Below are 27,623 nucleotides of genomic sequence, written 5' to 3'. Positions count from 1 at the left end.
CATGAATACAGTATAAAAACAACAGTATCCGTTTAAAAACAACAATCCTGGGGTCCATTAAAAACAAACTTAACGTTGTTAAATGCTGTTAAAATGCATTTTAATGCTGTTAAAATGCATAAAATGCATGGCTGTTATACAGTCATTGATTATGTCTAATTTAGATGCAAAGAAGTGAACTTGCACAATCTAGCCATTTCTTTGCTGCAGCAGATCATAACAGACACAACGCACTCTGTGTGTGTGTGTAAGCCTGAGAATCTGTCCTATATGTTACCTTAGAGAGTGTCACTACACCAGGAGGATGCATATAAACTGGTCCTTTGGCCCACATTTTCTCTGTGCGTTTACTGCTAACACATTCATCCGTACTCTGGCCAATGCTTTGACTCCTCCCTTTGTTGCCTCCATACTGCCGCCTCTTTTCCCAGTCATGGTTTGTTCGGTCATGCAAACTAAAGACTGTGGGTTATGGGAGGGTTGTTTAACCCTCCCATAACCCACGATTCTCAGGTTCGCACGACACAACAAGCTGTGGTCTGGCATTGAATATGCAATTCCCGCCCAGCACTTGCTGCAGTCCATAGCTTAAACAAACCATGGTGAGCTACTTTGAGCAGGCAAACTAGGTCAATGTGAACTCTACTGGTTAAAGGCCATGAACTTTTGTGTTCAGCATGACGTCTCTTACATTACTGATACTGAAGTGTCAACTAGTAAGAGTAAATGTGTAACCTAGCAGAAAGAGGGGGTAAAAGTCAGCCCTCTATTTGTTATAGCTGCTCTGGTCATTTGACACAACAGCAGATGGAATAGCCAATCATCTGTTTTTCTATCAAATTATTTTGACAGTTGTCATAGTCAGATTCTTTATCATAATATGTATGCATCTGATGTAGTTATTTTGCGCAATTTTGATATTTTCAAATGTTTTCTATTTATTATAGTTATATCCACACTTCTACATGGAGCTCTTATATAAGTTTCTGCTCTCGTCCAGACCTGCCTAGCTCCAGCAGACCTGCAGCGTCAGGTCCTCACAGAACATTCCATGGGCTCCCAGACAATGTTGGTGTTATTAACCACCTTATGCCCACTAATAGAAAGACCAGGTATATATTTAATGAAATGATTTTAAAAATGCAAAATGATCTCAACATATCTAGAGATCCATCTACATGTAATTCTTTAAAGTCTTACTTCTCTAATTGAGGAGTATCTCTGTTTCCTGACCAGTGCTACCAGCAGTTGAAAAAGAACTGAAGAGAAAGGCTGTGCTCTCTCTCTTACAAACAAGATAGCAAAGGGATCTCCTCCCAATGAGCCTAACTGGTACCGTGCCAGGCTTGATTTTGATTACTCATACCGTAGGTGGAAATGCATGTGACGAGTCAAAGTACAGGTGCACAAAGTGACTTACCTTGATATTCAGGGGTTCCAATAATTTCCCGTAGTTCAATGCAGTTGCCAATCTTCCGAGACAAACCAAAATCAACAATTTTTATATCACCAAGGGGACATATAGTACTCAACAAAATATTCTGGGGCTATAATGAAGAAACAAAAGTAGCTTTATTTTTATAGCAATATTAAAAGATATTATTTATCTCTTGGAATCAGCATATTATCAACATGGATGGCCGGAGAATACAGCCATTATTCTATGAACATCACTCTCCTATTATAACAGCACGTGTCCCATACGGAAAGGCATTGGGCACCAAAATAAAGGGAGCTACAAGGCTGAAAAGGAGCCCATCAGGCGGGAAAGACCCTCAAAGTATGCAGGAAAATCCTGTGTTAAAAAAGTCTATCCCTACCCCCAGGGGGAAGGGGAACCCCTCAAAGCTAGTGGGGACCAATAGTTGTATATACATGCTACCTTCATGCAGCTAGCAAACATTGGCAGCAGCATGCAGACAAAACCTCTCATCCACCTTAGTTAAGAACTAGGTTGAGGGGAAGTGGTTTGCTGCTTGTTTCCCTTCAGCATGGGCTTAAAAGGTATTGGTGAGAAGGAGGAGAAATGTGGCTTACGTATGACCTGGCTTGCACATAACAACCCACCTGTTTAAAAAAACTGATGGATTGTCGTCCACTATGCTGGGAGAGAATGCTTTTATTGCACAAGTCATGATCTGCTCCTTCACAGGTTGTAGACTGTGGTGTGCAAACCTGGATCTCTGTGTTGTTTCGTGGGTAATACATGGTTTGTTGTTGAGTTAAACACTGAGTTATACAGCCCCTAAACATTGTTTATCTTTGCCTTATAACTCATGCCCAATGAAGAACAACAAAAAGAGATAGAAAGTACACCAATCTGGGGCACCGGAGGGGGGGAGACATGTAGGTCTATACTGTCTGTCATTTTTAGGCAAAGGATAGAGCCAGACAGTTGTAATGTACAGGAATCCACAAACATGATCATGGGTGCCATGGCAATTCCACCCCCACCCACCCCACAACTCTGGGGACTTCCCCTTCTCCTAGTATCTGAGGGAATGAGTTGATAAACTCATTGTGGAATGATTGTGGAATGGCCTGCCGGAGGAGATTCGTAAAATTAACTCTGTGTGTGATTTTAAGGCAGCTTTAAAAACTAGCCTTTTCCGGCAGGCCTATCCAGATCAATGTAAAATCAAGAATTTTTAAGATGTATTGATTCTGTACTAATGTTGTTCCCCACCTCTATCCAAAGGGAGAGGCGGGTAATAAATAAATTTATTATTATATATAAACTGAAATTAATTCAAAGCATTCCTGTTCATTTACCACTATCAGCAAGCTGTGAAATACCAACCTTGCTACCAGAGGGATTAACACTAGTTGAAAAAGAGTTGCATTATTCAACAACAAATCATTCAGTTGCATGAAAATGGACCATATAAATCAAGAATGTAAGCCTATGCGGCAGGGTCTCGCTATTTACTGTTTTACTCTGTACAGCACCATGTACATTGATGGTGCTATATAAATTAATCATCATCATCATCATCATCATCATAAAGATAAGGCTCGGGTAGGCTCTAACACAGGGTTGGGGGACCTTTTCCACTCCAAGATACAGATTCCATTTGGAAAAGGTCTCAAGGGCTACATACCAGTGGTGAGAGAGTTGAAAGGCAAAAGTGGATGGAGCAAAAAACTAAAACTCAACCCTCCCTAATTCCATTGTTACCAATTTATAGCAGGGCACTTGTCTACTCAGAACCAAGCATAAGCACCATGGCTACTCACAAGTAAGTAGGACATGCCTCTGCATATCTGCATGACTATTCAGAAGTAAGCAGAACAAGACTCAGAAGTAAGTAGGACTGAATCATCAGCTTCCTTCCCTGGTGCCATACCCTCTACCCCACAGAGGAAAGTTCTCTTTGAGAAGAACTCTTTGATTGGGAGATGAGAGCTTTAGCCTTTTTCAATGCTAAGCAGGGAAAAGAACTTATTTCTGATTAGCTTTTGATCAGAGCTAAGTGTTTTTCCCTCTGGGGCAGACAGGGTGGGGAACCCCCCCCCCCCCGGTAGACCATATGAGACCTGTTTGCGGGAATATCCCCTTCCCTGCTTTATCATTTACTATTATTTGCATGATTAGCATACATTCTAAATTGGGTTGTCTGAAGGAGCCTTGCAGTATGTGCCTATCTTTCCTACTTGGAGCTAGCAAAGATACCAGGCTAAAATCAAAGAAAGGGACAAAATGACAGAAAAAGCATGTAGAAAAGGGAGGGAATAACACTGGGCTGGGCTGCATAACTCTCCCTTTCTTTGATGGAGCTCCTAGCTCAAACTAGTGTTTAGAATTTGAGAAAGATAGAGCAAGCATTTGAAATGTTAACTATTCATTAGATTGCATTAGAGTTGGCAGAAAAGCCTTTGTTATGCAAATGTTAGATGTGTTTTACAGCCTGCATGCTTACTGAGAAGTACTGTAACTCCCACTAAGTCATTGCTATGTAAATTTGCATAGGGTTGCAATCTTTAAAGAAAGTGTAGCGGTATCAAGTTTTAAATAGTAACAGTTGGAACTGAAGTATTTTAATTGGAATACAGCTCCCTGCTCCCTTTTAAAGGCAGATCTTTACTCTTTCGTTTTAAAAAGACCTTTTTGGTACCTGCATGGCAAAAATTTGGTTTCATCATGAAACACAAATAAAAATGACACCCATACTATCCGCTTTTCCAAGTTCTTTATTTAAAACAGAGAATTTCAGTGTTCTAAAGTTGCATTTGAGAAGTAAAATTTAGCGTATAAAAACGCATGCCACAAAAGAAGGTTAGTCTTAAAAGGTGCCCCAGGACTCCATTCTTTCTACTTTTTCAATTAAAATTTCTTCAATAGAAAATTACAATAAGTATTTTACTGGTGAAAAGTCCTGTTTCCCCCACATTTTGGATTTTGTACTAGAAAACATAAAGGTACAATATTTGAGCCTTTAATTAAAAATGAAAAAGACAGGCCTTAAAAATTAAAAAGAAAAACATGTTCATACACAACTTCAAATAGATCACAAATATTAAAAATTGTAAAACCTAGGTTCATTAACCTAGATAAAGCTTGAGATATGATTACGTATATATTCAGTCTGATAAAGCTGATATTTTCTTTGAAATTGCATCTAACATTCTAGCAGTATCAACATGGACTTGGCTAACTGAAAAGAACGGATTACAAACCTTACCAGAATTTGTGGACCCCAATTATAAAATGTTGTCGACCCCTAAAACAGATAATGGATTATGCAAGGATTGTTTAACCCTTGCATAACCCATGTTTGCCAGGTTCGCACAACACAAACCCCAGGCAGGGGTTGCATATTCAAAATGCCGGCTGCACCCTGCCCCGCACAGCCCCACTTCGTGCAAACAGTCACACTGATATCCAATGTAATGTTGCTGCAAGACTGTTTATAATTATGAATACTCTTTAAATGTCTGTACTAATTTTATCTAGGATAAAAATAATAAATAATACCCTACTAGATATTAAGCATTTCAGCAACAATGCCAATTCTCTCCTTTTATAGAGCTGCTTAATCCTCATAGTTTTTAAAGAGTAGAAACAGAAACAGCATTTAATTCTCATCTGTAACATTACCTTTAAATCAAGATGTACAATGTTGTTCTCATGCAGATGACAAACGCCTTCAAGTATTTGTCGTATAAGCCTAATAATATCAGTTTCATCTACAGTTTCTTCTACTTCAGGGAGACATAAATCAAAGATCTCTCCTCCAGCAGCACTGAAAACATAATATATACACACATATTCAATTTTAAGCATTTTATCCTCAATCAGGAAAGCCTGTGGCCTAGACATATTGATCAATCTGTGCTACGAAGCAAATCTCAGATCTATTGCCTTATAGCAGCCTAATCCAATCTGGTCTCATCCAGATGTGTTAGACTGCAACCCCCAGCATTGCCAGCCAGCATGTCTGGGAGTTGCAGCCCAACACATCTGGGGGGACACCAGGTTGGGGAAAGCTGCCCTATAGCTTCAAACAGTTTGTTATATTCACACGTACATAACAGTAAAGATGGGGGGAAACATGAAACAATCACTCAAGTTTGTTTTTTTCTATCCCTCCAAAAGGCGCAATTTATTTCAAAATGCAAAATGAAGCAGTGAGGAACTGATGTAGAAGAAGTGACAGATGCAAAATCATATGCAAGCTTCATATTTATGAGGTCAGTTAAATGGCATCCCTTTCTAGAACATCAACAGATACCAGAAAACAAATAGATTTTAGAAGAAACTGAAATCTCAGCACAGCATGTTACTGACGGCAAAGGAAATGGATATTTTATTTCAAAAATAACTAAGAGGTCTTCCAAACCAATGAGGATAATGATCAACAAGCAGCATTCCAGAAAGCAGTAGATGTTACCCAACATTGACATAGTTTTCTAGGAACATTCCCTATACTTCTTTGAGACTCAGAACACTTTGTCATGGACCGCTTTTCACCTAAGAATCTAAAAACAGAGTCAACTACTACAAGCTGTTCATTCACCGCAACCTTTCAAGAAATGCTAAAAATGTAGCCCTTTCTATTTTCTGGAATGTATTTTCATTTTGGCACTCTGTTCACATATTTTCCCTGAAGCAATCATATTTAGTTATATTTCACACACACATTTTTGGAATCAAGATGAAAACAAAAGGAATGCCAGAACCACAGACCCTGCACTGACAAAATTTCTTCCATTGCATCCCAAGATTTCCATGCACACACCCAAGTGCTTACAGACACACACACACGGTGTTTTTGCAATGTCTTTACTAACTGCAGAACCTTGTCTCGGAGTGGGTGATTACATGTTCCAAAACATGGGAAAGGATGTTGGCTGGGGCTGATGGGAATTGAGGTTAAAAACATCTGCAGGGCACCAGGTTAGGAAAGGCTCTCACAAAACCAAGCCATGTTTAGAAAAAGAGACAAGGGTCTCTCCATGGTCAAAAAGTAAAAACTAGGCTGCTCTTGCATAGGTGCAAGTCCAGTACCTGGAGTCTGCCTGAAACTCTTTCCCTTATTCCGTTTCCAGTTACAAGCCTCTGGAGTAAGGTGTTTTACTCTATTTTGTGTGATTGGTGGAGTCTTTAAACTGGGCCTGCAGTAAAAGTAATTCCCAACAGGGGCCACTAGTGGCTCAAACTCTATTTCCACAGCAATCCCCAACCCAGATCTACAGAAACAGTTGCCAAATTCTTGCAAGTATGCACGAATACTTGCTCAGATTGACAAAGAGACGGAGAGGTCCGATGTTTGGCACAGGAGGTGCTACTTCTCCCAAAGGACTTTGGACAGAGAGTTCACAAAGCCTCACCTAACAGCCCTACCTACATAGCAATCCAGGGCAGTGGCCTTTCAGATGGCTATGGCTACAAGCAGTGAAAGGTCTATGAATTACAGTGGTCTTCCAGAGGAGCTACATTTCCACAAAACTCAAGGGAATCAAGCCATATAACCCAAAATTATATACAGCAGCCAGCAGTCCTACCCAGATGAATTTTAAACCTAAGAATTTTAAGATTTTCTGATTGTTATTTTAATATTGTATTGGTTTTATATGCTCTTTTAATTAGTTTTATGCATTTGATTTATATTGTATTTAATGTTGTTCCCCACCTCAACCCAGAGGGAGAGGAAGGTAATAAATTTATTATTAATTATTATTATTATTGATAGTGATTCAATAAGTTTACCTCTGTGGCATAGAGCAATCCAGCAAGAGTGTCCACTCAAACATTCTAGCATATTAAGACTCTGCACATATAGTGAAAATAAGCTGCCATGTTTTTCTGCTGTCCCTCTTTTCCTGCTGACGCCTTGTTACAGTGATCCTTTTACAGACTGGTAAATTAAAAGGAATCACTGCTTGTTTTACACAACAACATCTCCTTTATATTTACAATGCAAGACTATGACTTTTTTTTTTGCTTTTTAAAAATAGCAATAGCATGCAAGAACAATATGTTAAATGTTTCAGCAACATATTTATCTCAGACCAATCTGAAATGAGTTAATAATGAACTTTTTAAGGGCTGCAAAGATGGAAATTACAGTTAAGTAGAAACATTCAGAAGTGCCAACATAGAACAACTGAATAGCAAGAATGTGACATTATCATACAACTGGTCAAGCTGACATTAAGAAGGTGTGTGGATAACAGTTTGATAACTTCTTTTTAAAAAAAGCAGTCTTTATTTAAGACAGACACTTTCATCTGAAAAATTACTCTCAATATGAAAGTTATAGAAGTTGAACTATCATTGTATTCAAAATAAAGAAACATGAATTAGAAAAGCCTTCCCCAACCTGGTGCTCTCCAGATATTTTGAACTTCAACTCCCATCAGCCAGAGACAGGATGGTCAATGGTCAGGAATGATGGGGTGTTCATGCAAAACATCTGGAGGACACGAGGTTGAGGAAGGGTTATTTATTTATTTATTTAATTTATATCCCACCTTTTTCTTCCAAGGAACGCAAGGTGGCAAACATTATTTATTTGTTTGTTTGTTTGTTTGTTGCATTTATATCCTGCCTTTTTTCCTCCAAGGAACCCAAGTGGTGTACATAATCCTCCTCCTCCCCATTTTATCCTCACAACAACAACCCTGTGAGGTAGGTTGGTCTGAGAGTCTGTGACTGGCCGAAAGTCACCCAGTGGGTTTCCATGGCTGAGTGGGGACAAGAATCGGATCTCCCGACTCCCAGTCCGACACTTTAGCCACTACACCACACTGGCTCAAGTTCAAATGCTCAAATGTCTCCATAATCCTGAGACTGTACTTGGAACTGAGCTGTGAGTGCAGATACCAGGCGGCAGCAAGAGAAGGCAGCCACAACAGCTTTGGCAAGCAGAAAAAGTGACAGATGTCCACCCCAAATAATTTGCAAGACTTATATAAATATCAACGTTTAGCTATGCTAAAATGCCCAGAGTGTAGATATCCTTTGCAATATATAATAATGTGTATGATCTAGGAGAGTGAATTGGAGAGAAAGGGGGTATGGGATTCTTTGCCTGTGTAAGCCAAGAATGTGATTCAGGAACTTCGAGTATCCCTAATCACATAAAAACGCTCACTTTTAAAGGGCGTTATGCTATCTTCTTACAGCAGTTTAACTACCTGGAATGATGAGAAAAATGGCTCAGGAAGAAACTTGCTTGGGGTAATTCACAACTATTTCTGTGACAGCCAAAACAATAATTCAAACATTCCAAACCAGTACAAGCCATCTGACATCTTTAATCTATTCCAGCCAAACAGGACAACCAAAGAGAAAACAGGCTAATTAAAGAATCACCTAGCTAAGAGGCAGCTAGTCTAACTCATATGCTTTGTTCTTCAATGCCATCATTATATAGAACTACTATGCATTGTAGATCTACTGTATTTAAGTTACCAATAAACAACATTTAAAGAGACAGAGATTTGCCATGCATACAACAGACAACATTCCATAGATTAAGGATAATAGTGTCACAGATAGAAGGGTAGGCCATTCCAACAAAGAAGATTCAAAACCTACAAAAGCCAAACACAATAGGAAGCAGAGTGTACATACTCTCTAACGTTGCCTTTCTGGTTATGTTCAGTCAACCGATGCAGACAATGAATATATTAATAGATCTATCAAACACACTGAAGGTGATGTAATGCATACTTACTATTCCAATACTAAGATGATTTCATTCGTTGTTTCATAAACTTCATGGAGATTTACTACGCGGGGACTTAGTTTTGTTAATTCTAGTACAGCAATTTCATGTAGAATCTCTGCTTTGCAATCTTGACCTCTTCTCCTCTTCTTCAGAAACTTAGCTGCATATTCCTGACCTGTTAATTTTGCAATGCACTTTCTCACCACTGCAAATTTTCCTCTGTAAAAGCAGAAAAGGAGTATTTGTGAGGTAGCACACCAGCCAAACAGACAGATTACAAATACCCACCCCCCAAATTGAAATATTTCAAAATAACGTGAACATCATGGCTTTGGCTTAACTGTAAACAGGAATAAGTGTATTACTTGTGGGGAGGAGCCAGCGTGCCAATGGAGCAATAAGGGAAAAAAAAGAACTGCCGATGGACCGGTAGGTTTTTAAGCCTTATCATCTAATTATCTGGGCTGGAAATAGTGAAGAACGGTGAAGATTGAATGGGAAACTTTGAGCTACAGAATGGGATTTAAAAGATTAAAGTATTTTGCTGCTTAACGAGTGTATTTGAAGTGGAAGGAAGGTGGCTAGTGGAGAAGTAGCCCCTCCTTGAACTGTTAAGAGCGGCTGTATAAGGAATCTCCCAGACGGAGAGCTTATCTTGAAAGGAATTTTAATTGCAGAGCCATCGTCAGGAGAGATTGATTGATAGCCACCTTTTCGGTAGCAAGTAATAAATCTCGTTAAGCACGGCAGTAAAACCCTTCTGAGCTCGCTGTTTGTTGGATTTGAAAGCGAAACTAATTAGCAACAGCAGTATTTACAAGCCTATGCCACCCAAAAAAACTGCCCCGGTGGTGAAGCCACGCTGGGTTCAATACGCGTCCAACAATACCATTAAAAGACCTCAAAGAGTTGTTGATCCAGAGCTGGAGACGGAAGAAAAACAAGAAGAATCTGTAATAACGACAAAGGAGTTGAAGATGGCTGCCGGAGCTGGCGTAGAGCCAGCAGGGCAAGAGGAAATGGTGGATCAAATTTCAGCTATGTTGAGAAGTCTTAAAGCTGAACTATTTATGAAAATTGAAACGGAAATTGACAAAAATAATAAGAGGGTGGATAAGCTGGCTGCAGAAATGGCTATAAGAGACAATCAACTAGGCTTTTTGAAGACAGAGGTTGATCAAGTGAAAAATCAAGTTAAAGAAATTAAGAAGACTCAAAATGATCAAGAGGTGAAATTTAAAGATCTAGATAAGAGACTGATTGTTATGGAAGATAACGCACGAAGAGTAAACGTTCGCGTTCGTTATATGGTGGAGAAGAAAGGGGAGGACCTCAGGAAGAATATTCTAAGCTGGTTTAAAGAACTAGTCCCAACCCTGCAATTAGCTGAAGAAGATGTGGAGCGTGCTCACAGGGTAGGGGGTTTCAGAAGTGGTGCACCCCCCAGAGATGTTTTGGTGAAATTTTTAAGCTATCACAAGAAAGAGCAATTGATGAAAGAATTAAGAGCATTGGGTGAGCTGAAGTTCCAAGGAGCATCAGTGCAGGTCTTTAATGATCTGTGCCAACAGACTTTGGAATGGAGACGCAGTGTCAAGATCATAACGGAGGAATTGAAAAAGAAGAAAATACTTTATGCATGGGGATATCCGATTTTCCTGCGTTTCTCATACAACGGGGAAAATCATAGGGTTTTCTCCGCCCAGCAAGGCATGGAGCTTCTTGAGAGCTTAGGTTTGGGTCCTCAAAGAGATGCTGGTGGCGGTGCAAAAAGCGGTGATGAAGAAGAAAGAGGAGCAGTTGGGGGGGTGGTGTAGATGGTTAATATAGCGATGATAAGAAATATATTAATTAGTTCCTGTTGGCTCTGGGTTCCTGGCTTCTTTCCCCCCCCCCCAAAGGGTAAAAAAAAAAATGGCGGAAGTATTAGACTTCCGGGTATATATTGGGGGGAAAAGTGATGGGAGGGAAGGGGGAAGTGGGGTGGGAGGGAAGGGTATGTTAGAGGTGTTGTATGTATATGTGTGTATGTTATGTTTTCAACACGATCGGGATCGAATAGAAGATCAGAGAGATGAATATGGATAAGAAGTTAAGGATCTCAACGCTCAATGTCAAAGGTCTGGGGGCAGTCGTAAAAAGGAGAAGGATTGAACAATTGTTAAACAAGGATGGTTCTGATATGATATTTCTGCAAGAGACTCATCAAATTAAGGAGAAAAAGAACGTTATTCGATTGAGATGGCCAGTCTATTATGAAGTATCGTTGGGGACATCAAAAAAAAAGGGAGTGGCCATTTTGATTTCAAAAAGAACTGGGTTTATGATGGAGGATATTAAAAAAGATGAGAATGGGAGATATCTCATGATTAAAGGTAAACTGGAGGGGGAAAAATATACTTTGATTAACATGTATGCACCAAATAATAAACAAAAAGAATTTTATGAGGAGGTATTAAGAGAGATGGAAGAATTCAAGGAGGGGTATGTAATTATGGCGGGAGATTTTAACATGGTTATGGACAATAGAGTAGATAGGTCAAATCCCTCTGAAGCAGAAAAGAGAAACAATGTTACTATTTTAAGCAAATTAATTAAAGAGAAGGATTTTGTTGATTCTTGGAGAGTTCTCAGAGGGGCAGACCCAGGATTCACGTTTTATTCTTCAGTCCATCATACATACTCCAGAATTGATCATATTTTTGTATCTAGAGATTTTGTAACTAAGACATGTAGAATGGAATTAGGGACAATCAAGGTATCGGATCATGCACTGGTAAGCTTAGTTTTTGCAGTTAGTAAGGAATATAAAGAAGCATTAAGGTGGAGATTGAATACTAAGATATTTAAGAATGATAAAGTAATTGAGAAAATGCAGAAGGAATTGTCAGAAACATGGGAAATAAATGAGAAAGGGGGAACAAGAATAGCAGTGGTTTGGGATACCATGAAGGCTGTGTTTAGGGGGAACTGTATTAGGGAAACGTGTAAATTAAAAAGACAACAAGAGGCAAGGCAGGCTACTTTAGAAAAAGAGATAATAAAGCTGGAAAAAGAATATTGGCAAACTAAGAACAAACATAAATTAATAGAATTAATGGCACAAAAAAAGGAATTAGAAAATATTAATTTAGAAGAGGTACAGAGGAATTTAATTTATATGAAAAGGGAATATTTTCAAAATAGTAACAGGAACTCTAAGATGCTTGCCAAACTCACACAGAAAGAAAAAGCCAAAAATGGGATAGGGTTAGTAAAAAATAAGCAGGGTAATGATTGTCATTTGATGAAGGATAAAATAAAAAATTTTCAGGATTTTTTTGAAGAGTTATACAAGAAAAGAGATATCCAAATGAAGAGGACGGAGGAATATGTGGATAAATTTTTGAAGAAAGGATTAGAAAAAGAACATAAGGAAATAATGGATAATAAAATATCGCAAAGTGAAATAGAGGAGGTTATAGACCAGCTTAAAGCAGGGAAATCACCAGGGGCAGATGGTTTAGGACCAGAGTTTTACAAAAAATTTAAAACCTTAATAGTGCCAAAGTTGTTGAAATTATATAATGCAATAATGGAGGGGGAGAGGATCCCAGAGTCATGGGAGCATTCTATAATAATTTTAATTCCGAAACCAGATAAGGATCTAACTCTCCCCGATTCATATAGACCAATTTCACTAATAAACCAAGATGCAAAAATTTTTTCAGGCATTTTGGCTAAAAGGTTAAATAAATGTATAGCTAAATATGTAGGGGAAGATCAATGTGGTTTTATAGCAGGTAGACAGATGCACACATTAATAGGTAGAGTTTTGAGTGTAATACAGGGGATAAAAAAATCAAGGATTAAGGCGGGTATTTTAGCGTTAGATATATTTAAGGCTTTTGATTGTGTGAGCTGGCAAACTTTAAAGTTGGTTATAAATAAAATGGGATTTGGTACTAAATTTAGAACAATAATAGAACAGTTATACTCTAAAAGCACAGCTGTAGTGGTAGTAAATGATGGAATAACGGACAAGATACGACTAGCTAGAGGGACAAGACAAGGATGCCCACTCTCGCCAGTCCTGTTTGTATTGGTGATGGAATTGTTGGCAAATGCAATAAGAGAGGATGAAGAGATAGAGGGGATAGGTAATAGTAATAAAATTAAACTGAACATGTTTGCAGATGATACATTGATGACTATCAGAGATCCTTTAGGTAAAATGGAAAGAATTAAACAGCAGTTGAATGATTTTGAGGAAGTTACGGGGTTAAGGATAAACTGGGCAAAATCGGATTTGATGTTATTCAACTATACTAAAAAGGAAGAAAGGGAGTGGGAAGGGAAGGCTTCAGTTTTGAAAAGCAAAGAGAAAATTAAATATTTGGGTGTTAAGATTACAAAAAATTTAGAAGATTTGGGAAGTGAGAATTTAAATGGATTGAAAAAAGAATTGGAGGAAGAGTTAAAGAGGTATAAGAAACTGAATCTTTCCTGGTTTGGAAGAATAGCTTTAATAAAGATGAAAATTTTACCTAAGATTAATTTTTTCTTTAGAATGTTACCGATAAGAATTTCAGTGATAGAATTAAAAAGATGGCAGAATCTTATAAATAATTACTGCAATGAAGGGAAGAGATCAAGGATTAATAAAAGCAAATGGTATTTAAGCCAAAAGAGAGGCGGACTGGGTCTCCCAAACCTTGAGTACTACTATCTAGCTAATAGGTTAAGACATGTTGTTGAAGCAATTATAGGGGTAGGGGATTTGAAATGGATGGAGGAAAATACGCTAGGGAATATTGAGTTGAAATTGCAAAATGTGTTTTTTAAGCAAAAAGGGAAGGGTAAATGGCTTAATGATTTAGATAACCAATTTCTGAAGTTCCATTGGGAACTTTGGGATAATTATAAAAAGGAATTGTTTTCAAGTAATTCCCCCTTAACACCGGTGATAATGTTAAAGAAATTTCCTGAAAATTTAAAGATGAGGTTAAGCAAAGTTTTAAAAGAAAGAAATAAAATGAAATTAGGAGAGTGGTTAAGGGGGATGAATACAAGAGAGAGGTTGGAAGAAGTTTTGAGAGATTTGGAATTAACGTGGTTAAATTATTTTCAATTAGAACAATGGACTAAAAATTGGATAAGAGAAAATGGAGAATGTAAAGAGAGGACGAAATTTGAGGAATTAATTGAACAAAAAGAAATAGATAAGGGACAAAACATAGGGATAAAGGGGTTAGTGAGTCAAATATATAATATATTAATTGAGAAAGGAGGGCTGGATAGTGCTGGGAAAATGGTTTGGGAGACTGATCTGAAGATACAAATAGGACAACAGAGGTGGGATGGACTATGGAGACAGAGAGTGTTGAGAAATATGTCAGTAAGAATAAAGGAGAATTATTATAAACTTGTATGGAGGTGGTACTTAACTCCGGTTAGATTAAATAAGATTAATAAACAGCTTTCAGCAGATTGTTGGAGGGGTTGTGGAGAAAAGGGAACGTATTTACATATGTGGTGGGATTGTATACATGTGCAAAAGTTATGGAAGATGGTGTTTTATGAGATTGAACAGATTGTGGGATTTAAAGTAGAAGTTACACCAAGGATTGCATTACTCTCACTGCATGATGATCCTAAATGTAATAAAGAAATGAAAGAATTGATAACGAACCTACTGACAGCTGCGAGGTTGATAGTAACTAGGAATTGGAAAATTACAGGAGATTATTGTATTGAAGAATGGTATAAAGAAGTGTGGGACATTGCTATAAATGATAAATTGACATGTAATATAAAAATGCAAAGAGGCATAGTAAAAACGAATGATTTTGAGAGTATATGGAAAAAGTTCCTGGAGTTTGTATTTTCTAAAGGAAGGGGGGTTCCACCAACAGATGAAACTATGAGTTTTTGGAAACAAGAATGAGATCCCGAGGTGGGGGGAGCACTGTTATGTTTATTATATTATGTTTAATAGGTTAATATTGAATATATGATAGTAAGGTATGATAATATCTTGTATTAAGTGATTTTGATTTGTGTTTGTTGTTTTAATAATAAAAATATTCAAAAAAAAATTTAAAAAAAAAAAAAAATAAGTGTATTACTTGTATCCATGACTTCAGCTTCTTGTCATTATCTAGACCTATTGAAGATTTACAAAACAAGAATAGAGCTCTGGGCAGATTTTTAGCAGTCAAGAGATAAGACATCAGTGCCCTATCCCCCACCATAGCTGCAATTAACTGTCCACATGCTTTTCCTGTCTTCTCATGCCAAATCTACTTTTCCTTTATCCTGCTCCATCCCAATCTTAATCCTCTGCCAATTTGAATCCCAGAAGCAAGCAATATTATATAAGGGAAGTTAATAATTGCAAATTCACTCGCCACACAAATTTATTCCAAGTGCAATATTTGGGTTTCATAGTTTTGAATGTGAGAAGGGCTAACTCTTTAAGGCTACATTCCTGTATGTACTTAGGTTGTTTAAATCTAACTAAATTTAACAGGATTTAAACAGCCTGTGCGCATGACTGCAGCTGTAGACACCCAAGATAAATACCACTTGGTACATGCTACCATGCAGAATAGGGGTAGGTAACGTGCTGCACATGGGCACCAGCGTATCCCCAGACACCTCTCTTGGTGCCCCCTAAGGTGCACTACTCTTTCCACTTTTTATTTTTATAAATTATGCGTGCGTGCGTGTGTGTGTGAGAGAGAGAGAAAGAGAGAGAGAAAGCACATTTAGGGGTGGTAAGCCAGGGTGAGAGAGTTGTGGAGAGGATGAGTACGTAGGCAGACTGGGAGAGAAAAACATTTTGCCATTTGTAAAATAGGTTTCTGTTGATACTGAAAACTGGGTTCAAAGGTGTTTTTGTGTATTTTGGGCATTCAGACATCACCTTTGCTTTGTACTCAGTCTTTTGGGTTGGTTACTTGTCATTGTGACTAGCCATGTCGTCCATGGCAGCCATTTAGTGGTGGTGCCCAGGATAGTTTTTCAAGTTGCCAAATATGTTCTAAAGGTCCAAAAGTTGCCTGCTCCTGAATTAGAAGATCACTATATTTAAGGTGTTTGAACCAAACATGCCTAATTAAGAGGACTTGACACAGAACAATTAAGGGTCAATTAAGAATCAAGATGGCTACAATTGCTTTTTTGAAGATTAAATATTGTGAAACTGAAGTTAGCAAGTACATAAAGGATAGGTCTGTATTTAAGATCCTGTTATAAGAGACCAAGTGGTGTAAAAGCATTTAATTAACCTCCACTTCACAGTATGACATAGTGTAACACTGACCCAGTTTGCACAAAACAGCAAATTGTGGGTTAAGGGAGCAAGTGAGGGCATTGTCTCCTGCGAACTCCTCACTTCTGCTATCATGTTCTCATGGCATCTAACTCAGGCACTCTCTGTTAGGTGTTAAACAACCTTGAGTTAACCCCTAAGCAATCCAGATTTCCCGGGTTCAAACATCATAAGAACAACCTATAATCAGGGCAATTGTTAGGTTATAAAATCAAAGCAGAAGGAGTACACCAGAGGTAGCATGGTCACTCACTCCACCTTGTGTCCAGCAAATCATGGGTTAATTAATGTACAATTTGCCTTTATGTGCAAATTAGGTCAGACTGTTTCATACAGAGTAGATAGGCTCTTTATGCTTCCCATGGAAGCTTATATTTTATTTATCATGATTACTATCACTATAGATCTTTGAAATGTTTTTACTTAGAAGAGCTCCTTGAAGAGATACAACATTCTTCAAAAACAGTTCTTAAGACTTTTAATACACTTTTTCTTAAACTATGCTCCATTTTTCAATTTGTAGAAATCTCATTTCCTTTTTAAAAACTTTAGGCTGAAATTGCGATAGAATTGCAACAAGAAAGAGGTCATGCTCTTGAACTGAGTTTGGGCCAAGTAAGTTCTTTGAGGACTACACTAGTTATTACACCCTTGTGTTTCAACACGTGGTTGTGACCTGAACTAACATTGGTTACACCATCTACTGCCTTTAAAAAAAGTTTTCTTTGTCAGAGAAAATGTGCAGATGGAAAGTGCTGCTCGCCATTTAGAGGAACTAAGATGGCTGCTGTTGGACATTCATACCACAGCAGCTAGTGCACAAGTTTTGAGAGAAGGGTGGGATGATGAACATTTAAAAGCAGGGAAGGAATCATGCTGAAAGCTAGGGTGAAAGACAAGTCCCACATCTGGACTCGTTGAAGACATTACACCATCAACCAGGATATCTGGACAGATAAACTGAGACCCAGGAAAACTAAAGAAGTAGCCAAATTAAAGAAGCATGTTCATGGTAAAAAGAAAGTACAGCTCTAAGTCACCCACAAAAAAGCACATTCTCAGTTGCTAGTGAAAAACAAGTCATGCAAATTTTGTCTCCTTACCAACTATTTAACTGTAGAACCAAAAATGTAAGTTGGTAAGCTTGTGTTTTTAAAAGAAAACCACATACTGTTTAAAACCTAAGCTGACCTTTTAGGAAATAAAGAAAAATGTATTACTTCAGCCAACTTATGAATGCTAGAAAACCATGATTTTTATTTCAGTGTTAATGTTTGCAGGAATGCCCAGAGAAGTGTTTAAGATTAAACTAGGAACAAAATGCGATCTTTAAAGCCCTTGGAAGATAATGAAATGAAAAGTATATATTGCGTACATGCAAAAAGCATTCTGACCACAAACACACACACAACAGTTTTTGCATACTTTTAAACTCCTGTCTCACCATTATTCCTTAGGTTAAAAGCAAGTGAACATAATATATTAAAATATCATATTAAACTGCCCCCCCACAAATTAATATATTCCTATTCCCTGCTTGAATAAGGTCATAAATTTCTTTGGGAAAATGTTTAGGTTTAGGGATCAAAAGTACAAGGTGGGCGAGCATCTAAAGTGAATACAAAGGGAGAGAATGGTCTCACGATGCTATAAATGATTTTATTGATATTTCGGTCTCTTTCTTTATTATTAGGCCTCCTTCAAAGGTTTATCAAAATGTCTGCAGACATTCTTACAACAGATTGTCTTGTGCTGTAAACACCCAGTCACCAGTGTTTTCAGCACAAGACTTAGGAAGGACTAACATTGGATACAATCCACAGTTAAAACTAACCTGCACTGCTCAACAAGTAAAATGAAGTGCAACAAAAAGTTCCTGTTTGTTTCCTTTAAAAAAAACACCACTTGAATACTTCCCTTAGGACCCCATTATAAAGCAATTACGGGAAGAATTTTTCAAGTAGTAAACAAAGCAATGTTTACAGTGTAAGGAGACAAAAGGGTCCTTCATTCAAAAGTCAGCAAATGACATGTGTAACGAAATGCAAACAGAAAAGCCAACCCCCAAAGAAACATATTAGAAATTTCAACTGTACTTTTAATTTCACTTCCCTGAACACTATCCTACAAATGCAAGATCGGAGCCCTCCATCTAGCCAAAGCCCTGCTGGCAAGAGCCAGGCAGGACAGGAGGAACAATGAAGGCAATTTCGTCTCCTGTTTCTAAAATAAAGCAATTTTAGCTAGAACTTGTCTAGCTTATTTACCAGCAGTGAGAGCAGGGACAGTGATGTATGATCCTATGGATCCATGCCTCTCCCTTTCCCACCCATCATCCCGCCCTCATTTTGAGCTCTTCAAAGTTGCTGTTGCGACCTCTGTGAGCTCTTCCAAAGTTGCAGTGCTCTCTGTGGCGGCTGCATGGGGGTAGGGGAGAGAGAATGGCCTTATTTTAAGATTCCCTTATCTATGGCCTTGGGAATCCACTATGTCCTATGATCCCTGGGATTTCTTAGTGGGAAGCTTAGTTCATTGGTCAGGTTTTAAGACCAACATAGAACTCCAGAGCCTTTGTAATGATCATGAATAAAGTTGCTATCCATCATCTATTTTAGAAGACATCCACTTTGGAACTGTCAAGAAATTATCCCAATCAAATAAAGAGAATCTGGTGCACTCAATATTCTTGTGCAGAAGAACTGCTGAGTTCTTCCTGCAATACTGATTGCCTGTTTTCCAACCTCTTTCCCATTTCCCTGGCAACAAGGAAAGATAGGCTACCACCGCACAGACAGGAGATTTTCTAACAGTGCTCAGAACATGGTTTTCCCCCTTTAGTTTCAGCTTTTAAAAGATTGTGACACTCTAATAGTCAAGAAAAGCACATTAAAGTCCACAAAAATTTTGCCTGGGCTTGGTAGCTAAGCAGTATTTCTGGAAATCACTGACCCCACTCTTCCTCTAACCAATTTAGCATACTCAGTGTGGGGAGAGGCATGTTCCTTATTTCATGGCAGGCTTTGGAGCCTCTCTTGTTGCTGAGAACATCTCTTGCTGCTTTCCAAGGGTCTTTAACATTCAGCATGAAGTGCAAGACGGATCCCTCTTTCCTCTCAAGTTCTCTGCATATGCACTGGGAAGTGTCAGTCTTTCCTACCCAGCATGAAATGAGAGACTTTTTTGCCTCCAAATTCTCCATGATGCAGAGAGAATTCAGGAATTTCTCTATGCTGTGCAATCAGGAGTAAGTGGTTGCCAGAGAGGGACTTGTGGACACAGGTTCCAAACTTCCTGAGTCTTATCTGGCCCATGCCAGAACATTCACTTTCCTTGCCTTACATAAAAGCATCCCAAGAATTGTTCTTCCTCATAGTCCCTGTCTGCAGGCCATTATCAGGAAAAACAAGGAGTAGAAGCCTAGAAAGGGCTGTTTCAAGTAGAGCTGCAAAAGACAATATAAAATGGATGCAAGCAAGCACATCAGGGTATGCCCTGGACTAATGCAAGATGGAAGGTGAGAAAAAGGTTATGTTAGACTTCAAAGGAGCTGCATTACACTCTACTCTTTACATGTGAACAAGCTTGGGATCCCTGTTTTTCTTTTTTTATATTAGTTAGTCTGAGTCACAACACTGAAAAAATTAGGTTAATCAGCCAATTAAAGTTAATGTTTGTATCAGAGCCTGCTTCAGTTGGATGCCCCCCCCCCCAGGCTAACTGCCATCTTCACCCTGTGGGGAAGAAGACGCGAGGGAGACTGGAGTAGGCAGAGACCATCAGAGCCTACTTCAGTTGGACACCCCCACACCCCCACAGGGCCAACATCTTCACCCTGTGGGGAAAAAGGACAAGTTGTTGATCTGCCCCTCCATTGGGAGATGAGAGGACGGAGCAGGGCCTTCCCACCAGCCTAAACAGTCTCCTTAATTTCTTTTTATTTTCTCCCTCTTCCCTCCCCATCCCCCTTTCCTTGTGTGTCATGACGTTTTTTTGAATGTAAGCCTGAGGGCAGGGACTGTCTTCTTTACTGATCAATTGTAAGCCGCTCCGAGAGGCATTTTGGCTGAGGTGTGGGATAAAAATACTCTAAATAAATAAATATTATAGACGTTATCCTACACAATTGATGACTCTCAGATATAAAACAAAATCCATATAAATCCACAAAAACAGCAGTATATTCTTACCTTCCCAATTCTTTGGGTTCAACTTCATAGAAACTGTGGAAGTTATCTGTCTTTATTTGTGTCTGAAGAGATGTAGGCAACAAGCCTGGAAGGCTTTTGTTTTCTGACTTCCTCCTGGACATAGTTAATGCATGGATCTCTCCAATGCTGGTTACTTATTTTCACCTGTCAAAGCAATTATTATTTTTTAAATACAAGTGCCAGACAGTTCTAGTATATAAGTATTCCTCATTCTTTTGGAATACTTTGAGCCATTTAACAAAAAAAAAAAAAAAGACTGTATTTAGCAGTTTTGAAATCCAAACAAAAAACATTTTGTATATAAAAAGCTCAAAACCAACCACATCAAAACATGTCAACAGTAAATGACCGTTACTTGAAATTTCTTAAAGAATTCAAGTATTGCATTATTAATCTTTTAATTAAAATACATAACTCTGCACTAAAGAAAGCTCTGTGATTTAAACACCCATGTTTTTAAATCAAAGCAAAAAGGATCCAGGATATGGGGGGAGGGGTAGTGATGTGGAATGGAATGTTTTCCATTCCTATTAATGCATTGTTTCCTAAAATAAAATTTTAACATAATGGAAGGATTAGAATAGTCGTTCAATTGGGCAGTGTCAAAGTTAAAAATAATTTTTTGGGAGATGACTATATCTGGGAAACATATACTTTATATCTCAGTGTATTAACTGTTTTCACTGTCTTCCATATTTTCTTAAAGACATACTAATGATTAGGCCCTTTTGTCTCAAAGGGTAAGAGACTGTGATACACATGTTCTAAGATCTGCAGCAGATAGAACCTGCTCCCCTCTGTTCTTAGGTAGTAACCCAAGATTCAGAATGGCAGAAGCGAAATATTTCTCAATGCACTATACCCAAATATCGGCACGCACTAAGTCTGGCAAGATTTAATGTCCTGCCATCTACTCTGTTGCAGGAGAGGTTTTAAAATATTACTTTTCATGATCGCTTGTGCCCATGTGGAAGCAATGAAATTGAATTGGTCGTCTATGTTTTACTCTGTTGTTGTTTTTATACAAAGATTAGAGAGAAATTATTATTTGACACCGTTTAGAAATTAATGCACTTCTTCATTGCTTCAGGGCCACAGAGGACAGAGACACAATCGAGGCATTTGCAAAATTCTTTTTGAATGCTATGAGAATAAGGACTCTTCAGAATTGATTCTGCTGCATACTTTTCAAATCTGTATGTAATTTTGCCCTACTCTCGTGTATGTGTAATGTCTGGATGGTGACCGTAATAAAGTTGATGATGACTAATAATTAATTATCATTTCAAAACATTTAGGTAGTTCAATAAAAATAATATTAAGTAAAGACTGAAAAAGCATTAATCTAAATTACATTAAATTTGCTTTATGGATTTATTTTCCTTGCTAAATATTTCAATCCCAAATACTTTTGGCTATTGGAAACCCTTTGACGCATCTGTATCACATGCAAAAATTAATGTGGCATACTTTTTAGTTTTATTTACTAAATACAAAAGTCACGTAAACATACTGAATCATATCTTAGTTTATTTATAAGATCAGAACATTTTATTTTCCAATTCAAAATTTCCCAGAAAACCCACGTTCTTGGTTGTCCAAGAAATTACAGATGTGCTAGCCTCACATATACTAAGGTAAGTTAGTGGAAACCCTTATTAAGACTAGAATTGTTCTTCAAAGGGAAATCTTGGCTGAGTAACCTTTTAGAATCCTCCTTTGAACATGTCAACAAGCTAGTAGATGGGGAGGGCAAAACTGTTGCACAGCAGATCTCGCATCCCGCCAAAAAAACCCTTCTCATTAAAACAGTCCTAAGGAAATTTAGTAGTCATGAGACCCCATCTTACAATCAACCACTAATTAGTCGAAAGCAGATTATATCTTATTCTTAAATTATCTAAAGTTGAGAGTGAAAGGTGTGTTTGATGTCCTCTGCAAACTGTTAAATTATTTAGGATGATAATCCCTAATGGACTGCAAAAAGCTCCAAAACAATCTCTCAACTATTCAGACAAGATTAAGAGCAATTCACTACAACAATTCCTTGAGTGCCCTGTCTTTAAAGGCACACTATTTGCTAATGCATTTCACATCCTTACTAACCATAGCCTCATAGCAAGACCAACGCACCTCCTAAGCAGAACAAACTTGGTTACATATAACAACAAACTTCTAAACTTGTTTCTCTACATACATTCTACAAAGGTAACAGTTTAAAATAGCTTTAGAAGCCTTTGTCATATAGATGTTGATGCATATGTTGGTTGAACTATATATAAAATTGTACTTTTATTTTTTAAACTAACTAGCAATAACCATGATAGAACATTACCACAGGTTTACCACAAACTGTTCCGGAGAAAAGCAGAAGTCTTGCACTGACGTCTTTAAGTCTGTATCTTATTACAATGTATTATGATTCATACTTTATGACAGATCCATATCAATCGCATGCTTATATCATGGACTTGGAATTTTCATATATATATAGATAGAGCGGTATAGATATATATGCTCTTAAGTGACCTTTATGACAGATCCATATCAATCACACACTTATATCATGGACTTGGAATTTTCATATATATATATATATATATATATATATATATATATATTTATGCTCTTTAGTGAACTGTTGTCAAGATAAACAAAAAGTTAGAGCTGGGGTGTGAGATTATAGAACTTTTTTAAAAAAACTTTACTGATCAAATACTGTATTAAACTGTAAGAATCAAGTTAAAATATTATCTTATTTAATTTAAACTGAATTTACATTCTGAGCAGAAATTCAGAATGTAAGATTGTAATTACATCCACACTCTTGGGAGTATGCCCCACTGAGCACTGATTTCCAAGTAAATATACATAGGAACAGGCTACAAATCTCATATCTACCATAATGTCCAATGAAACATGTTGACTCATAAAACGCATGGGAACTGGGAATGCATTTTTTTTACTAACACTTGTAGGATATAATGGAAGCTATAGTGTTTGAAAATTTGATGTAAGAATGCAAATGCCTTTGCCTTGAACTCTATTGTTTGGATATGAGATCATTCAAAGTTATCTAATTCAAAGAGGCAGCTGGACAACAATCTGTCGGGATGCTTTGAGGTGGATTCCTGCATTGAATAGGGGGTTGGACTCGATGGCCTTATAGGCCCCTTCCAACTCTACTATTCTAATGATTCTATGATCTACAATGTTATAGACACTGCACTAGCATTAAACGTCTGATAAACATCTACAAATAAAATAATTTAAAGTAAAGACTTTGGGTTGAATCTATATTTATGTTCAAGCAATAGGTCTGGTGGAAGCAGACTTCCCCTTCTCCCCATGGCCTCCTCTCTAGCCCCATGAAAATGCTAGAGACTTGAGGACCTAACTCAATGGTGTGAGCTGTGGTGTGGGGAGAAGTGTGGGGATCCTTGAAAATAGGCTGAAAGTCCTTCTATCTGTGGGAGACAACTTTTGGATCCAATCCAATTAGAATTCTGCAACTCTGGGTGGGGAGTGTGTGTGTGTGTGTGGTGGGGGGGGGGGAAGAGGACAAGCAAAACTGATGTTATGATTTAATGTCTGACTAAAATGATAAGCTGGCATCCTACACTGAGACAGAAGCACTGGGCAATATTTAAGTGGCTCATATCCTGCTTTTAGGAAGGGCTAGGAAGGGTCTTATTATACATAACTTTTGCCCTGCCTACTTAAAAGGCTACGAACCGAGTAAGTTGGAAATTTGTCTAATTTATGTCCTGCTCTATCCCATGGGTCCAAAGTGAATTACAGGAGTTTTTCTTAAAGTTACTACTCCTGTCCCCTAAAATCTAATAATCTAAAGATGCAATCCTAAGCACACTTACTTCAGAGCAAATCCCATTTAACTCAGTGGAACATTTCTGAGTAAATTGTATAACATTATCGTGTAGCAACCAAATGGTTCAGGGGATAAAAGAAGTTAAATGAAATTAAAATGACCTTGTATACACAAATCTTTTATATATATATATATAGAAACACCATAAATAACCAGTTCAAAAAGCTATCCGAAGGACAATGCTTTTTGCAGGCAGCCAACTATCAAAAGCTTTCTTGCTAAAAAAGTCAGTCTTGGCTCTAGTTTCAGGGGTGGGTGCCTTGGACAAGATGCCTATAGTGAACCTCTTCCCTCTGTGGGCCCACGTCCACCCCATCTCTTTCCCTGCTGCCCATTCACTTGCTCTCTCCCTTAAGACCCTAACTAGGGAGAGTACAAGGCAAGTGAAGGATGCGTCTTTGATCTCCGCATGCTTGTCACTGCTTGTGTTCTCAAATAGGGCAGGTAAACTGTCACTGACAGTAAGAAGCAGCAGCATTAGGGTCAAGAGACTGTGGGGATGGACAGTAATTCCCCCCCCCCTTGCAGGGGCCTCAGCAGGTGACCCATGGTACTCATCCCAACACTGGCCCTAAAAGCAATGCTGCACAGTTAAGTCAGCGGACATTGTTTTTCTCTTGTTTCATGTAAGATCATAAGTCATCTAGAGTATGTAGGGATAATGCCATATAAATGTGCTTTGAATAAATGTAGCCTGTCTCATCTCTATTTACATGAAGCACAGGGTCTCCAGTTCCATGATCTATGCACTCTCACTCATTGAGTAGCTGCTCCTGTCCAGACGCATGTTTCTAGGTTTCCAAAACCGTCCTGCTATCTTCCAAACTATGTAAATCACCCCTTAGTGCCACCCTCACGTCTTGTGGGTAATGGATTCTGTACGTGAACTGTGCATTGGCTGAAGGTGTACTTCACATCACCTGTCATACACTTGGAGCGATCAGATATCGCAAACAGAAATAAAAGCATGTTGGGGCAGGGGCAAGAACAAGAAAGAAATGAAGACATCCGTCTTAAGATATAGGGGCAAACATTACAGAAGAGGAGCTACACCCCAGCTACCTTTATATTATTATAAAGTTTGTAATATCTGCAGGCAGGATGCAGGAGGGTTAGTCGAGGATAAAGGAGATGCCAATCACCACCTCTGATGAAAAAAGCCTCTTCATCAAAACGAAAACCTGTGAGTCCGGTGCCCTACAGCTGAGGTGACTCTACCCATACTGTGAGTTTAACAACTTTCGCTGGATTTATACCACACACACACACACACACACACACACAACGCCATAGCCCAAACCTTTTCTTCTTTTCTTCCCGTGATCGTGTGTGACACCCAAACGAACGAACGCGACAGCCAATTTTATTATTCATCCTCTCACGTTCAAGGCTGGGCTTAACCCACAGCAACCATTTAAAAGGGAAGCTCCCCACCAAGAGATGAGTTTTATAGTGTGGGTGGGTGTTTTATATGGATATATGCGTCCTTGACCCCCCCCCCCTTTAAATCGGCGGTCCAGCTGCTAAGGACCTGAGCAAGCTGAGGTTGCCCCCCCCCCCCCATGCCGAGCGGGGCAAAGGGATGTTATGGGGCGGGCGGGCTCGTGTAGGAGAGACGGGACGACGGCTATTACTAGAGGAGGGGAAGTTCTTCCTTCACAGGCGCCCCACCGCCGACCAGGATGGACCCACACGCAGCGCTTGCCTCAGCGGAGCCTTCCAGTCAGGCCCCAGACTGAGAGGCGGCTGCTGCTACTGCCGACGAGGCCGCCAGGGGGCGCTTCTGCCCCCTCCCCTCCCCACACCCCATTGCAGGTCGCCACCAGCGCCGGGCTCCCTCTACGCCCCCACCCCGCACAAGGCTCCCTCCACTCGCTCGCAGTAAGAGTCATAACCTGCGCCGGCACTCACAGTTCCTCCGAGTCCAGCCGGCCAGACCTCGTCGTCGTCGTCGCCCCCTCTTCGCCCGGCGACTCGGCCCCGCTTCCCTCCAGAGGGGCGCCGCAGCAGCGCTCAGCCCGCACGCATAAAGGCAGCCCCCCGCAAACACCCCCGGGCGGGCGCTCGCTCGCTCGGCTCCGTCCTTATTTCCTCTCCCTTTCTCAGCGGCGGCCCTGGCGCGCGCTCGTGCCCGAATCCGCGCTCGCGCTCGCAACCTCCACAGTTGGCGTTTGAAAAACGCCAAGCCGGTTTGTGTGGCTGGTCCAGCGCCGGCTGCTCGGCCCCACCCCCATTTCGCCGGCGAGCCAATCAGCGCCGGAGCCCCTGGCGGACGAAGTAGGGAAAAAAGAAACAGACTCCTGTCTCCTCCTCCTGCTGCCGCCGCTTCCTTTTATCTCTCTCTCGCTTCGGTTTCCTCCTTGTGAGTGGCAGCAGCTCAGCCAATCCGTTGTAGGAAAGGACCGGCGAGGGCGGGTAGACGTGTTGTCGAAGCTGTCAGGACATGGAAAGGAAGTGACAGGGGGCGGGGCGAAGGGAGTGCGGGGGGGGGGCAGAAGCTTAACGAATGTGGGGCAAAGCGGCGAAAGCTGCCTAGAGGCGTCCCGTAGTTAATTTCTGAAGCAAGACGCGCCGGTGCTTAAAATGTGCTCGAACGTAACGTGACGCTATCATTTGGCACGGTGCTTAAAGGAGGTCACTTCGTACGTGCTCAGAGGCACGCTAGTTCAGGTGCTAAGTCCGGGGTGCTACGCCCTACCATGACAAAGGTGAAAAGGCCCGGTTTTGAACCATGAATGCAGCCTTGAATAAATAGACTCCGAACCATAGTGCAATTCAACACTGTCATAAATCGTAGTTAGTACCAGGCACTGCATAAACCAAGAGTTGCTCAAAGAATGTGACACCGTGCCTGACAGATAAGTTGGAAATTATTAATTCCTTTCATTAAGGACTTGACAGAATAATATCTGTAGCCCAGCAAAACAACTTAAACACACATTGGCCCTGTTCAGAAGACACCTTAAACCATGGCTTTAACCATGGTGAATAAGGCCCTTTAACCACCATGGTTAAAGCCGTGGTTTAAGGTGCCT

The 27,623-nt window shown here is 39.5% G+C and overlaps 1 protein-coding gene across 1 annotated transcript in view; it reads right to left on the bottom strand.

Annotated features, from left to right (window-relative positions):
- The window catches only part of STK17B (serine/threonine kinase 17b), a 32,529-nt gene extending 5,959 nt beyond the window's left edge, over window positions 1-26,570 (bottom strand). Inside the window, exons 1-5 of the mRNA XM_063116232.1 lie at window positions 26,500-26,570; window positions 20,679-20,843; window positions 9,183-9,395; window positions 5,099-5,243; window positions 1,421-1,547 (exon numbers count right to left, since the gene is read on the bottom strand). Coding sequence (XP_062972302.1) covers window positions 1,421-1,547; window positions 5,099-5,243; window positions 9,183-9,395; window positions 20,679-20,800 — 607 coding nt within the window. The 5' untranslated portion in view covers window positions 20,801-20,843; window positions 26,500-26,570. The remainder of the gene's footprint in view (window positions 1-1,420; window positions 1,548-5,098; window positions 5,244-9,182; window positions 9,396-20,678; window positions 20,844-26,499) is intronic.
- Between the last annotated feature and the right edge of the window lie 1,053 nt (window positions 26,571-27,623).

The sequence above is a fragment of the Elgaria multicarinata genome, chromosome 2 (assembly GCF_023053635.1).
Source record: "Elgaria multicarinata webbii isolate HBS135686 ecotype San Diego chromosome 2, rElgMul1.1.pri, whole genome shotgun sequence".
Taxonomy (NCBI): Eukaryota; Metazoa; Chordata; class Lepidosauria; order Squamata; family Anguidae; genus Elgaria; species Elgaria multicarinata.
Note: the sequence above shows the minus strand (reverse complement) of the source record. Positions and strands in the feature narration are given on the sequence as shown.